At 38.1% G+C, this 14765-nt stretch overlaps 2 protein-coding genes across 4 annotated transcripts in view; one reads left to right on the forward strand and one right to left on the reverse strand.

The window, feature by feature from the left end:
- Positions 1 to 14765, reverse strand: part of LOC137406529 (syntaxin-7-like) — a 383065-nt gene that overhangs the window by 95169 nt on the left and 273131 nt on the right. The gene's annotated exons all lie outside the window — the stretch shown is intronic.
- On the forward strand, positions 2324 to 8348 carry LOC137404469 (protein dbl-1-like). Its single transcript, XM_068090684.1, has 5 exons — positions 2324 to 2684; positions 5185 to 5324; positions 5457 to 5637; positions 6337 to 6459; positions 7201 to 8348. The coding sequence occupies exons 1-5, from the start codon at positions 2324 to 2326 to the stop codon at positions 7845 to 7847; spliced, it is 1452 nt and encodes a 483-aa protein (XP_067946785.1). The 3' UTR covers positions 7848 to 8348.

Here is a 14765-nt window from a genome sequence, read left to right on the forward strand (position 1 = left end):
TCTGTCCTAAGCCACACTTGGAGGTTCGGAAAAATCATACATTACATGAGAATCACATGGGAATCACATGAGAATCGTACTCAGAAATTAGACTTAGCAGCCAGGAAAACTACTAACTAAATGCACCACTCAACCACCTTGCTGCCTTGCAAAATAATTGTATACATACTTATTACACCTGAAAATCTCTCACAGCGTACAGGACTGGTTAGATAATAATAGACTCTACTATGACATTTCAGCGAATGCTGCTTTGCAGGAATTGCTAATTCTCTGTACACTGACAATGTAACTGAACACTGAAGGTTACCATAGAATATCTAAGAACAATTGTACACATAGTTATTACACATAAAAATCTCTTGCACTTCACAAACTGCCATCGTACTAGTAAGTACAATAAAGGATCTAGACAAGATAAAACCCAGAACAGTTGTGATGTGTTTTTGCCTTGTCTTTAGTTTACTTGAGTGAACTTGGTGTCAAAGTTTTGTGGAATACAATATTGGAGGTCTTTAGGTCTTTAACATGATTAAAATACAGTTAAACTGTATTTTAATGTTAAAAACTCATTAATTATGAATAGGGTTTACCAATAAAACCTGAGCATCAAGTGAAAATGTCTAGTAGCACTCGGGGTGATTGCTTAGCCATCCTTTTGTTTCGGTCACATGTTGCTTGTTGTCAGTCATTTTGTTCTGTCTTTTGTCTAGTACGCTTATATTTTTGTTTTGGAGCTGCTATTGAAAATGTTTACAAATAAAATCTTTAGGCAATGAGCTCAAAAAGTTACCAATTTCAGACACTATCTAAGATGACCCTTTTCAATAGAATTTTATTAAAATGGGGCTATTTGAAAAATACATAGGCCTATTGCCATCAAATTTTGTAATACCTTTTTAAATAAAAAAAGTGTTACAAAATTGTTGTTACAAAAGGTGTTTCATTTTCTTAAAACATACTCTAACGTACTATGTTTTCTTGGTATCCAAAATCATGGCAGACAAGTTGCCTAAAGAACAGAAAAAGTTAGTTTGACCAATATTGGTTAACTATGACAGTAGGTTTTCAAATTTCACCCAGAGTACTCACCGGACAAGGTTAGTAACCTTACATTTGCCATGTTAACAACCTTACATTTGCCGTGTTAACAACCTTACGTTTGCCATGTTAACAACCTTACATTTGCCGTGTTAACAACCTTACATTTGCCATGTTAGCAACCTTACATTTGCCATGTTAACATCCTTACATTTGCCATGTTAACAACCTCACATTTGCCATGTTAACTCAATAATCTGTCAATTTTCTCCCGAGCCTTATGTATGTTGTTTCTAACATTAATGAGAATGTCTTACTCCGGTTTTGTGATTATCACTTTTACATTGGCTAAAACATTGATGATTTTGTTTATAATTTAATTATTCTGATCGTTTTGGAAAATCTATGTTAATAAATTTTACTTTTAGTGTGTTTGTCTGTTAGTCCTCGTATACGCTATGCGTTTTCAAATTTTTGGCTCGATTTCATCCAAACTTTACACTCATCTGATCTGTACCTTCTGCCAGAGATTCACAAACATTTGGATTCAAAACTCTGTCTGGTTCTTGAGAACCAGCCCCTTAAACGCCCACATACGAGCCAGCTGATTGGACAGGGCAAAACTCTAGACATCGCTGGGCTTGCTGCTAGTAAATTATAATTTCTCATTTTGTGCTACTTTTATACCAATATTTACTATTTAACTCAGTAATAAATAAGTAATAGACACTGCTCGATGTATTTGACAAACATTGGCAAGTGCTCAGGGTATGTGACAGCTGTGGCAAGTGTCCAGGGTGTGTGTTGGTTAGAATAGTTCACGATAAGCATGTAAAAAATGATGGCAATTCACTGTCTCTCTGATAGTTCTATGACGAGTGTGAGGGGAGGCATCTGGAGGCAGGAGAATTAGCGCTAACCGTCTGCTGGTCAGTCAGCCGGCTCACTCTCTAATATCAGCGATATAACTGGCTCGGTGGCTTGTCTTATGCCCTCTAGTTGGCAATTAGCCCTTGATGGCAATTAAATAATTAAAACCTATCTACATGCTTGAGCTGTATCTTTTTGTGTAATTTACTCCTTAGACACGTGGTTAGACTGATTCATAATAACAAGCGTAGACACATTTTTGTACTCGAGTATGCTAAGAAATCAGCCAATCAGCTATTGAGTTTGGACAATGGCCAATCGAAGCCCTACCAGTTTACACCGAGCTTACAGTGCAGTTTGGCTCATACTATATTATGCATCTGCTCGTAGAAGTCTAAAATACGGCTGAAATATGAAGGGACACGTATCCAACATCTGCTATCTGCTCTTCACCATCCTCCATTTATCATTTCACAGCACTTCAGGAAATACATTTCACAGCCGAGCCGAAGCCTGGGGTGTTGAGTTGACTGGAGAAAGCGAGGAAGCTATAGTTACGGATACCGAGAGAGAATCATACAAGCAGAACCTCTTGCAGTATGTATTCCGTACAGAAGCTCCCACCTCGGCACAGCTCAACACGGACGGAGCAGCTGATGTGCCATTCGTTATGAACAAAATCTACGAGTTGCTCGCGGACAGAGATACGGGACGTGAAAAAAGGTCAACACCGTTTGATGTGGATTTAATAAGAGGTTTCCAAGATCACTGGGGTAAGTAGCACTGCATCCCATAGCTAAAACCGCATCGCCTTTACGTTCAACAGCACAAAGTTTGGGCTTATCTGACGGCTTGCGAATGTTTTACAATACTCATTAACTACAATCTTATCTAGAATGATATGTTGCTAGCGAGTTTTTAAAAGCCCTGTTTTGCTGTTATGCACGTGTCGGGAGAAACATCATGCGTGCAGTGAGAAATGGTGTGCGTCCATAACATCAGCCATTTTATGACACCGCTTGTCTTTGTTAAATTTCTCAGAACAGACAGACTCGTAATAAATAGCGATGTGTGTGGCGTCTAACGCTATATAAAGTATAGACGGTAGGGAATTTAGTGTAAATGTAATGCAGTGGTGGTGTGCATCTATTCCTTATATCCTTAATATAAATGGCCACGTAACGCAAAGTAAATAGGAGAACACCTGGCTTAAAGTTGCCAGTGTTTAAAAGGCCATGCAAACACTGTGAATAGCCAATCGGCCGTGTGATGCTTGAACGCTCCAACACGTGCAACTCGGCAATTCTCATCTGACCAACAATTAGTTAAATTGTCCATTCATTTGACACCTTGATGCAAACTCACCCACCTCTCCGGTTTGCATACGCAACAATTACGCAAATAACGTTTTTTAGAGTTATCTTCCTTGCCAATATTTTTCTCAATGTATTTTAAAGGGCGTTAAGCGATTAACAGGTATGAATAATACCTTTGCAGCGTCCGTGAGACATTTTCTTCTCTCGATACATTAATTGAAAAGTTTTAGAAAAGATACACATAAGGCACTCACCATTCCATTAGAGTAAGAAAAATAAAGATACACAAATAATAGTTTCCTTAAAATAACAGTTTAACCCCGTAAATGTGTTAAGGCTATTCTTTCAAGCAACAAGTGGAGTGTCAACATCAAGCCATGCCAACAGCATCAGCCCTACAAATAGTCGAGCAAGGCATTAGCCTTGTCTTTTGTTAGAGACGTGTTTTTGTCTTATTTACTCCTGCTCTGTAGAGATAATTGAGGCAGACAAATGGGTGAAGGGCAGTGAAGGGCGGTGAAGGAACACCTGTACCATTTTGGATAAAGTGACTATACATAGTTTAGAATGCTTCTAACTAGGAAAACATGGTAAATAAATACAAGGGGAGTGAGTGGCATCTATTTACAGCACCGATTAGCTGCCCATTATTTGCCTGGTGAGTGAGTGCACTTCACCTGTAGCCGCACTGTTAGCCAACGCTAAGTATTAAAAATATCAGAGCTTTTCTTTAGCTGTAATTAATCCAGATGATGCAGTGAGTACATGAACTAACACTGAGTAGCTGATCCAGTAACCGCTGCCAAGGTTAAAGGTTAAAACTTATCTCCTCACCAGCAGCATGGAAGTGTAAGAAATGTTTTATGGTATCTCTATAGAGCAGCATCTACGTATCATACCTTGTTGCTATGATACGGTTCAACCAAGGTTCAGTTGAGTCCAGCAATTTCCCTATGTAAAACTTTTATGATAGCTTTCCTAATGATGGATTTAAACAGCTATTCATGCATTAGCCGTGTTGACAAGGTTGGCAGGTACCCCTTGAATGCATTTGGTCAGCTTGACTAACCATTCTCCCGTTTAGCTGCTTCATTTGCTCAGATGTTCACTGTTTGACGCTAAAATAAGATTTTAGAATGCCACAGACGCAATGCAAATATTGTAATCAGAACGCAGATTGGCAGTGAATGAGAGCAGCCTGGACACACCTGCGTCTCGCTGCGACAGCCAGCGGTTTCTGTTCACTTAATTAACTGACACTAACTTTAACAACTCATAACCATGCAGACAAAAATATATAGTTTTCATGCATTGCATAATAAGTGCAGCGAGACAATTTAGTGAAGTATTGTTTGTCAAACATTACATAAAGATTAATGAGTTGAGAATAGAGAATGAGTAGGGACATGTGGCGAGTGGAGGCAGGTGCTCGCGCAGTGCAAACATCAGAACATTTGCTCTTAATCTCGTAGCTGTCAACAAATCTCATTACTAATCTCCAGGTAATCTGAGAGTATTCATTTTGGTTATCTTAGACAGGAAAAAAATCTGAGATAATCGAAGTTACCAATCGGATTTCATATTGGCAAGCTTGGCAGGTGCCCCTTGAGAGCTGTCTCTAATGAAATCATGGAAGTTAGTTATTAAGCTGGATTATTATGCCAGCTGATCTAGTGGTATGCAGTTGTTTATCAGCATCATATTTGTTGTTACAAATGAAGTTTTTTGCTGTAAGCATGCATGCAGTTAGAGATCTGCAGAGCCTGTTATTTTTATGGCACCCTGTACAAAAGAGAAGTGATATATAAGGAATAGATGGAACAGAGAATTAAAATAAACACCCAGTCAACAGCTGTTGGAAACAAAGCTATTAGCCGCGTGCACTTGCTACGCCATGACACCCTGATGAGTAATTATGTGCTGCAATAACATTCATATTATGATAATTCAATTGCAGAGACCGAGAGAAGGATGCAATTCTGGTTTAACACAACAGCTGTGAATGAGACCGAGGATATCATAGAAGCCTATTTCCACATTTACAAACGTCGCGCGATAAGGCCTGGTTCAGTCGCCCTTGGATCCCACACGGTCACGGTGGGTTTACTAGGCAGTTAAAACTCTATATTGGCATAGAATATTTTGCTGCCTCATGCTCGACTAGCGCTGTTAATTGTAAAATTGAGACCAACTTGGCAAATCTAATCTATAGCATGTTGTTTGGTTCAGGTTGGATTATACAAGGTGGTAGATGAAAACAACCTCTATACTCCAGACGGTAAGATCGGCGCAGGAGCGATACTCATACAGAGGCAGCAAGTCAGCGCTTATTCAGCTGAATGGATTATATTCAAGGGTGATCTCAAAGATCTCGTTAAGGATTGGATTAGGAATCCGGCGTCAAATAAAGGTAAGCGCCTCGCTGGCCGACGGTCACGCAACATTATTTTATGGGAAGATGCAACGAGTCATTTCGATGTGACATGTCGATTCTGGTAAAAACTCAGTGTCTATCATAAAATTATAGAAATACTGGCACCAGTCAGTCACGCAGAACTAGAGATAAGGTAAATATAGCGCAAAAGAATATGAATCATTAAAGTGAATTATGCGCTTTGGTACATGACTTTCACATAATATGTCATAATAATAACATATAAATTTGTTGTAATTATTTACAACAGCAATTTAATTATTAAAGAAAAAACAGCATTGTGTTTTCATATTAAATTTTTGTTTACGATTAAAGACAAGATTAAGTGTATAACCAATTAAAATTCTTGTCTTATAAAGCATAGAGACTTTTATATGCGTTCACTTAATTTTGCTGGGTAAAATCAAACATGGGACTACATCACCACAATATTTCTTCTCATAGGTTTGTTTTTCCTTAATTACACGTGCCAAGTCTTGTGTAATTTTTTTTATTTGCATCTGGAACTTGGACATTGTTTATTTTGTAATGTGGTTAGTGCCAACCAGCATGTCAGAGTTTTCTCACAGCGTTGGTCTTTACACAAGATCGCCCACCTGCCTGCTAGCACATCAAGGGTTGGTCAGGTGGAGCACTCGGTTTGACGATGGTGTAACTCTATTATTTCATACTTAGGATTTTTGGTGAGTGCTACAGACCCAGATGATAGCCATGTCAATGGCACACATATTGACTTCATTCAAAGAGGGGAGCATCCCAGGAGCCGGCAACCTGTATTTGTAGTCTACACTGATCAAGGTAAGCGCTTTGTGTGTGTTTCAAGGCACCTACATGTATATGCCTAAAACTTCATGATGGGTGTTTGAAATCTCAATGCAGGTGCTTGACATCTTAAGGTAGGTGCTCCACATCTCAAGGTAGGTTTATATCTCAAAGTAGGCATTTGGTATGTTAAGGTACTTCAATACTTCAAGACAGGTGACAGATATCTCAAAATAGGTGTTTGATATCTCAAAGCAGATGCTCGATATCATAAATTTGGCATTTGACATCTCAAGGTAGGTGCTCCATATCTCAAAATAGATTTGATATCTTAAAGTAAGCATTGGACTATTTAAGATATCTACATAATACCTACCGATGGTTGTCTGATACCGCAAGATAGGTGCATAATATCTCAAAGCAGGTGCTCAATATCCTAAGGTTGGGCATTTGAAAACTCAATGCAGGTGCTCGATATCCTAAGGTTGGGTATTTGAAAACTCAATGCAGGTGCTCGGTATCTTAAGGTAGGCACTTGACATATTTTAAGGTACACACTCAATATCTCAAAACAAATATCCAATATCCTAAGGTAGGTGTTCGACATTTAAAGATTAATACTCAATCTTTTAAGGTAATCACTAGGAAATTCTCTGTAATCACCGCTGTCAGATCTTCGTTTGCTTTGCCTGCAAAAATCGCTAGACATAACCTTCCACTGATTAGTGTTAACATCTTATGAGGAATTTTTGGTGCATTGTGATTATCCTCTTTTAGAACGGAAGAAGAACAACAAGTCAAAACGTAAGCAGAGAACAAGTATCGACTTCTTGGTCGACAACTTCTTAAATGAAGATGTTAGACGAGAGCAACAACTTCGTGAACTCTGCCGAACGCAATTTGACAGCCAAGAAAACAGTATGGAAGAGTGTACAACAGTTGTATTTCGACAGCGCAGAAGTCTGCTCAATGATCGACCTGAAAATAATGATGAGGATGATGAATCGGAGGAAAGTGATGAGGAGTGGGAAGATGACGGAAATCGTCGGAGACGACGTCTGCGTGAACAAGGAGATGATTTAGCTATTGAAGCGACAAGACGTACCAACAACTTTTGTCAAAAAAAGCCATTATATGTCAGCTTCAGGGCGCTCGGCTGGGGCAAATGGATTGTCGCTCCTGAAGGCCTAAATGCTAACTATTGCGATGGTCAATGTCCATTTCCTCTGACAAGTACATTAACGACAAGCAACCATGCTGTCCTACAGTCCGTATCAAACTATTATTTTCCTGATAAGGTTAAAGCACCGTGTTGTGTGCCACAAAAGCTACAAAGAATGAGCATACTCTATCACCAAACAGATAAAGTCGTAGCTATGAAAAATTACGATAATATTATTGTCGATACCTGTGGCTGTCGGTGACGTAAGAAATAAAACATTTTTTACCCTTTTCTGTCACCCGGTGCTACAGAGATACGCGACATTTTTTGTAACGATAAGATTAAAACGAATGAGAGTAAAAGACCGTCCTAGACACGTCGTCTCCACCGAGTAGTCCACGTCGGTGGTTAAACTATAAACGATGGCACAATGATCAAGGCCAGCAACTCCTGAGTGTGAACTTGTTGGTTTATTTTTTCCAAGTCTTAAGGCCTAGGCAATCAATCATTCAGAGATGTTGTTCACACTAGTCTTTGTCAAAAAACTATTTTTGTACTTAATTCACCATAAGATATAATTATTATCTCGATACGTTAGACACACTCGTGGGTTAACAGCGAATACGTCCTTCTTTAGACTACACCGAAAACTTACCTACAAATTTTAACTGTAAATAATATTGTACAGGGATTTCTATTTATTCTAAACTACTTAATGTTATTGTTGTCATCAATACTATGTGCCATCTCTATAATACTATAATATAATACTGTATAAAATTCTTTCATTAACTACATTATTTTGCTTGTCATCACGACTGCCTTGATGAGCTCTTTTTCATGATGAAAAGTGGAAACGATGTAGCGATGTATGTTTATGCGTAGTCAGACATCAAGCACTTGTTGCAGTTGTCAGGTCTGCTAGTGCATAGCTAATACCACCAGAAACGTACACCTGAGCACGATATCATCCTTCAAAATCTCATGGCACAGCTGCGATATGTTAAAAGCGATACATTCTACACATATTTAAGCCTTTAAAAAGCAAATAAAACTATATATTTATCCAAATAACAACGTTTCATGTGCCGAGAGAATTAGCATATCTCCGAGAATTCATACAGATGGTTAGAGTTGCCCTGCTCAAGTAAATAGAACATACTAATCATCATGTTGTTATTTGTGTATTTGCTACTTCAGTTATAAGCTGCAAAATGCAGAAGTAGATATGCCACCTGCGATGTCTGTCACCGGTGGCTAATCTCCTCATGAGGTAGGCAGGAGTCTTGAGGTCAATATAACTTATTTCAGCTGCGAGAAAAACAAGATATTAGAAAAATTGGGTGTCACTCGACATTCTCTTAAAAATAAGAAACCAAAAAAGTGTCACACATGTATATGATTCATCTTGTTCGTCCAGGTTCTGGGCTTATAGCTGTTGCTGAGTTATTCTCTTTCAAACTGGGTCAGATTTAAAATCATTTTGTTAAAATGTTAGACAATTGATGGTGAAAAGGAGGAAACAACAATCCATAATGCTTACAAAGACTGATCAAATTGAGAGTAGCTGCTCAGATTATGGCATTTTTTGAGAGGTTTTTTATCAGCCTCTGTCAAAGCTGCGCAAGGTCATCCTTAGCGCAGGATGGAGCAATCCTCACACCTCTAGCAGGATTTGAACCACTGACCTCATGTCCAACAGTCTAGGGTGTGAACCACTACACCATTGCTGCTCTTCGTCTAATTAGGCAACTTTTAAACCCTAACTTTTGCTTCTACAAATTTTTTTTTTTTTTCATGCAAAATTTTTTTCAGAAGCAAACATTTATTTTGAACAAAAAATCAGGCATTCATAAGTAAGGTCTTGTGAAGGCATTGCTACAAACTAAATGTACTTCCAAGTAGTGTAGCGCTGCCATGGCAGCGTGCTTATTACCTTATTATTATGATCACTGAATCTTCACACCTTCCCCCATATCTGTATATTATTGCCTGCGTCAGTTCGAAATGCCAATTCCATGATTTTTAGTTCATCATATAATTACGTCCAATCTTTCTTTCATAATCACTCAACCTTGCGTCTACCAAGTCTTACCGCTCAATAACAGTGATGAAACATTTTGTGGCTCCTACCTACATACAAGGAAAATCCACATGCCCCCAACTCACTATTATTAAAGAGAGACAAAGGCTAATATTACTCAGACCTAAATGCACGGGTAGATGTTAGCGCTGTTAGAAAAACAGTAAATTATTATATTATACGGCCTGTATTATTACGGCCTGAAATACTCAATATCTGGACAAGATGGACCTTCAGAGGAGAAGGTTTTGTAATGCCGGTTAGAGGTTACGTATACAGAACTGTTGCCATCAGCATAAACTGTTAGCTGCCAGTTGTATGTATGCACAACTTTTTATTGGTAATGGTAATCATCAATAAAATCATGTTTTGCTAGGTAAGAGAAATAATGCAATTGGCTTCAGACTATGTAAGATTTTGTTCTGTTGAGATCAATTTCAATGTAGGTGAATTGATGATTGATGCGTATTGAATAGCTTCGTGTACTTTTCAGCTGTTACATTTTTAAAACACTTCTTGAGTACATACCTGGAGATATAAAAAGCTTTCACAAACAATTACTCCACCATTTTGTAGCTGCATCGCATTAAATCTAGCCAAAAAGCTTATATTTTCCAGTATCTTTGCTGTTGTATAAACCACTACCTACCAAAACACATATAGTGTTTGTTTGGAATGATAATCTGCTCTCTGCAAACAGCTTAAAGGTTTTTTATATGAGACAGTCTGTACAAGCGTGTTGCAACCAGCTCCAAATATGATCCAAATATGGCTCACCAAGCGTAATACGATGTTGATTTTATGTAGAAAGACTGTGTTCCCACTCATGAACTCGGAGTTTGTCACTTGTTATCGTTAATCGATGACAAAGTGCATCAATTATTAATCTAAATAATATTTATAGTTAAAGAAGCCTTCTAAGCTGCCAGTATATTTGTTTGAGTGTATAGCAAACAAGTGTTGCTCACAACAGGGCTTGTTTGGTTTGCGGAATGACTCAGAGGTCGGAAGTCAGCGAGGATAAGGAGAATTCAGTTAAGAGATAAGCTTTTGCACTTTGCCTACGCATATTGTATAAGTATATTGTATAAGCGATTATGTACATATGATACAGTAATAGTAAAAGACTACAACGGCAGCGGTTTACGAGTTGCTGCCATGTCTTCCCTAACAGGAAGTAAATGTACAATCTACATGATTGTTAAATATCAGGTAAAACATAATGACATACAGTAAATAGCTGTACATTAATCAACTAACAAACTTTTTTACAAAATCAGAAGTCAAATACTATATACTTGAAAATTTTTGGAGTTGTCCCCTCAATGTTATACTTTGCACCAAAAATAACGATCGCAAATTCAACAAAATTATGTTAACATGTTAAAATACAGTATTATAGAAGCTTATTGACAAAAAATTGTGTATTATATTGAAAATATAATCAATGCGCAGCAAACACATACAACTTTTTTTAAACTGATATCCGGTTTCATTTAATACTTTAAACGGCAGAATTGTGGCAAGGCAATGCCTGTTACAGTCTAGTTTAATACATAGAGACTAATATAACCTATAGGCTATTATGTACGTATTACATTGAATTGATACAATGGGTTATTATTATTATTTTAATAGTAGTAACTCTGTATAATATTTAGATGTGTGCTGCTGCGAGAAAATGTATTAGAAAATATGACTGAATAAGGTCAAACAAAACGTTCAGTTTAATTGGATAGATTGAAATTATTGTTGAAAGTTTTAGAGATAAGGTGTAATTGTAAGGGGCGGTATCCAGTTTAACCCAATGAAAGTAATAGCTGCCTCCATGAACTATGGCTAAATAGACAGTAGGTATAAATTACTGTTTACTTATAAGCTACCGGTAGCCGGTTATAAGAATGGTCCAGTTCACATCCAGTCCACATCCAGTCTACACGCAGACCACCTCTAGAAGATAGGCACTCTAAACAGCCCACTATAAGAATGGTCTACATCTAACCTACACCCAGCCCACCTCTAGAAGATAAGCACTCTAAACAGCCCATTATAAGAATGGTCTACATCTAACCTACACCAGGCCCACCTCTAGAAGATAGGCACTCTAAACAGCCCACTATAAGAATGATCTATATCCAGTCCACAGCCAGCCCGCCTCTAGAAGGTAGGCACGCTAAACAGTCCATTATAAGAATGGTCCACATCCAGCCCACATTCAGCCCACCCCTAGAAGATAGGCACTCTAAACAGCCCATTATAAGAATGGTCTACATCCAACCTACACCAGGCCCACCTCTAGAAGATAGGCACTCTAAACAGCCCACTATAAGAATGGTCTACATCCAACCTACACCCAGCCCACCTCTAGAAGATAGGCACTCTAAACAGCCCATTATAAGAATGGTCTACATCCAACCTACACCAGGCCCACCTCTAGAAGATAGGCACTCTAAACAGCCCACTATAAGAATGGTCTATATCCAGTCCACAGCCAGCCCGCCTCTAGAAGGTAGGCACGCTAAACAGTCCATTATAAGAATGGTCCACATCCAGCCCACATTCAGCCCACCCCTAGAAGATAGGCACTCTAAACAGCCCATTATAAGAATGGTCTACATCCAACCTACACCAGGCCCACCTCTAGAAGATAGGCACTCTAAACAGCCCACTATAAGAATGGTCTACATCCAACCTACACCCAGCCCACCTCTAGAAGATAGGCACTCTAAACAGCCCATTATAAGAATGGTCTACATCCAACCTACACCAGGCCCACCTCTAGAAGATAGGCACTCTAAACAGCCCACTATAAGAATGGTCTATATCCAGTCCACAGCCAGCCTGCCTCTAGAAGGTAGGCACGCTAAACAGTCCATTATAAGAATGGTCCACATCTAGCCCACATTCAGCCCACCCCTAGAAGATAGGCACTCATATATGGTATCTGGTATAGGTAGCATAGGTAGGTGATTATATGGTATGAATAGCCCAACCTGGCACTGTGTGTTTACACATTAATGTAGGCTCATATCAGTCTTTCTGTCATAGAGTTATATTAACATATAACTGGTTGCAGTTTGCTAGATGATTGATAGATTCAAGAACCATTCTTATGTTTGGCTTTCTATTTTTGTTGCTCAGCTGGAGTCCTTGAGTTACAACAATCTCAATTTACACTGTTTTGAGGTTGAGAACGCCGTCTGATAAAAATATTTAGCATGGTACCATCTTAGCACCATTTACGACATAAACGTTGCTAGCAATTGTAAATTAGCATCCAGCACGCAGGAGATGAATATGCTTTGTTGCGCTGGTGGTGGAGGAAGACGGCATCAGCGCTTCTCTCAGTTTTACTGAAACGCCATTTTGGTTGGTTATGCAAGTTCTTGCTCTGTTGCCTGTTTGAGTTTTTTTACCACCATTAGGAGTTAGGACTCCAAAGGTCAAGTCAGATTCTTTTAATAGTATTACATCAAGAAAAAAAAGGCCATTATCATGGAGGTAAAACTTAGATTTTAATAAGAGTGTAGAGTAATTTATTCAGGATGTTCCTACTTTCACTGAAATTTGTGTTATACCGTGTCTTAGGAACAGATCAACGTCGTATATTGAGGACCTCTTGTTGTTGATGTTCTATACAGTTTTGTAATTTTGCTGCTATATTCAGCTTTGATTAAAGATACACCAATAATATATTTTCATTGGTGCTTGTAAGTACAGTATACATGTATATACATGCATATATATGTATATGTATGTACATACATGTGTATACATGTATATACATGTATATAAATATGCGTGTATATACATGTATGTACATACATGTACATTCATGTGTATACATGTGTATACATGTATATAGACTATGTTAGTTCATATGTACCCTGACTCCTGTAGTTGATATTTCATGTACAATAATGTGATATTTGCTGGTTGAATTATAACCAAGGGAAGAGTCAAAATTCTCCCAGCTTCAAGAAGCTCTTGTAAATAAAGCTACTTGTGAAAGGCCGAAATTAAAGTCTCTGATATAGGAAATTAATTAATAAGCCTTGGAACATGAGACATAGAGCAAGTACTAGGGCTATGTATTCTACCAATCTGTAATTAATAGCTCGTAATCTGATTGGCTTAATCAGCGAGAACTGTGGCACAGATTTTAGCATTGTCTTAAATTGCGTAGACGCACGGCGTTATTGAACTGACAGAACTTTGCAGGTATCAGTTGGATTCAAACTTGGACCCTCGATAACAAGACGTGTAATTAGCATGCAAGCGACACCCAACAGAGCTAATGAATACCACATCCGCTTCTCGTTCAATGGAAGACAAGGAGCTGGCAGCAAGTGGCAGCACGCAATAGTTTTTTTGTAGATGTCTGAATGTCAACATAATTTTTGCTAATAAAGAATTCTTGGAATTAATTTATATTTCTTACTACCGTCTTAAAAAGCAACAGACAATGAATAGACGCAGCGGGCCTTTTCTATTGAGCTAGCGTGCAATATGAATCATCCATCAATGTTGTAGTACGATGTGTAGCGAGCAGTAGTAAGCATCAATGTAAATGGGCTAGAGAACAAGTACCCGAGTTTGCTAATTGGGTTTATCTATATTTATCTACATTTCTTATACTGTTGATCCTGATACTTTGTGATTCAACGCGAGCTGACATCCTCCTTACTTGGCTTAACAAATCTGGTCCAAAAACTACTAACAAAGGTGACACATTTTTCATAACCTAGCTTGTTTAGAGTTCCTAGGGCTATATTGTCAACTGGATCATCAATTGACCTTGGATTCAAGAGCAAAAATAAACATATTGTTAATTGATATATTTGGTCTTTTACAATTTATTAAGAGAGTGGTTAGAAATAAAGGCATTTCATTCAAATACCATGTTTTAAATCTTTGTATTGCTAAAAAGTTGAAATAGTTGGATGAGAACTTGTAACTTGTTTTAATGATTGTTTAAATTTTATTTTAATTTTTTACTGAGACAAATTTCATCAAATTGGTGCCAATAAAAAGCTATGCATACATATCGGCAGCTAACAGCGTATGCTGATGGCAGAAGTTCTGTAGAAGTAACCA

This window comes from Watersipora subatra, chromosome 1 (assembly GCF_963576615.1).
Source record: "Watersipora subatra chromosome 1, tzWatSuba1.1, whole genome shotgun sequence".
Lineage (NCBI taxonomy): Eukaryota > Metazoa > Bryozoa > Gymnolaemata > Cheilostomatida > Watersiporidae > Watersipora > Watersipora subatra.

Bases quoted from the DNA above. Each gene is read 5' to 3' on its own strand.
- LOC137404469 (XM_068090684.1), top strand. From the start codon at position 2,324: ATGAAGGGACACGTATCCAACATCTGCTATCTGCTCTTCACCATCCTC. The intron at 5,325-5,456 runs GTGGGTTTACTA...TGTTTGGTTCAG, and splicing joins TTGGATCCCACACGGTCACG to GTTGGATTATACAAGGTGGT. The intron at 6,460-7,200 runs GTAAGCGCTTTG...ATCCTCTTTTAG, and splicing joins TGTAGTCTACACTGATCAAG to AACGGAAGAAGAACAACAAG.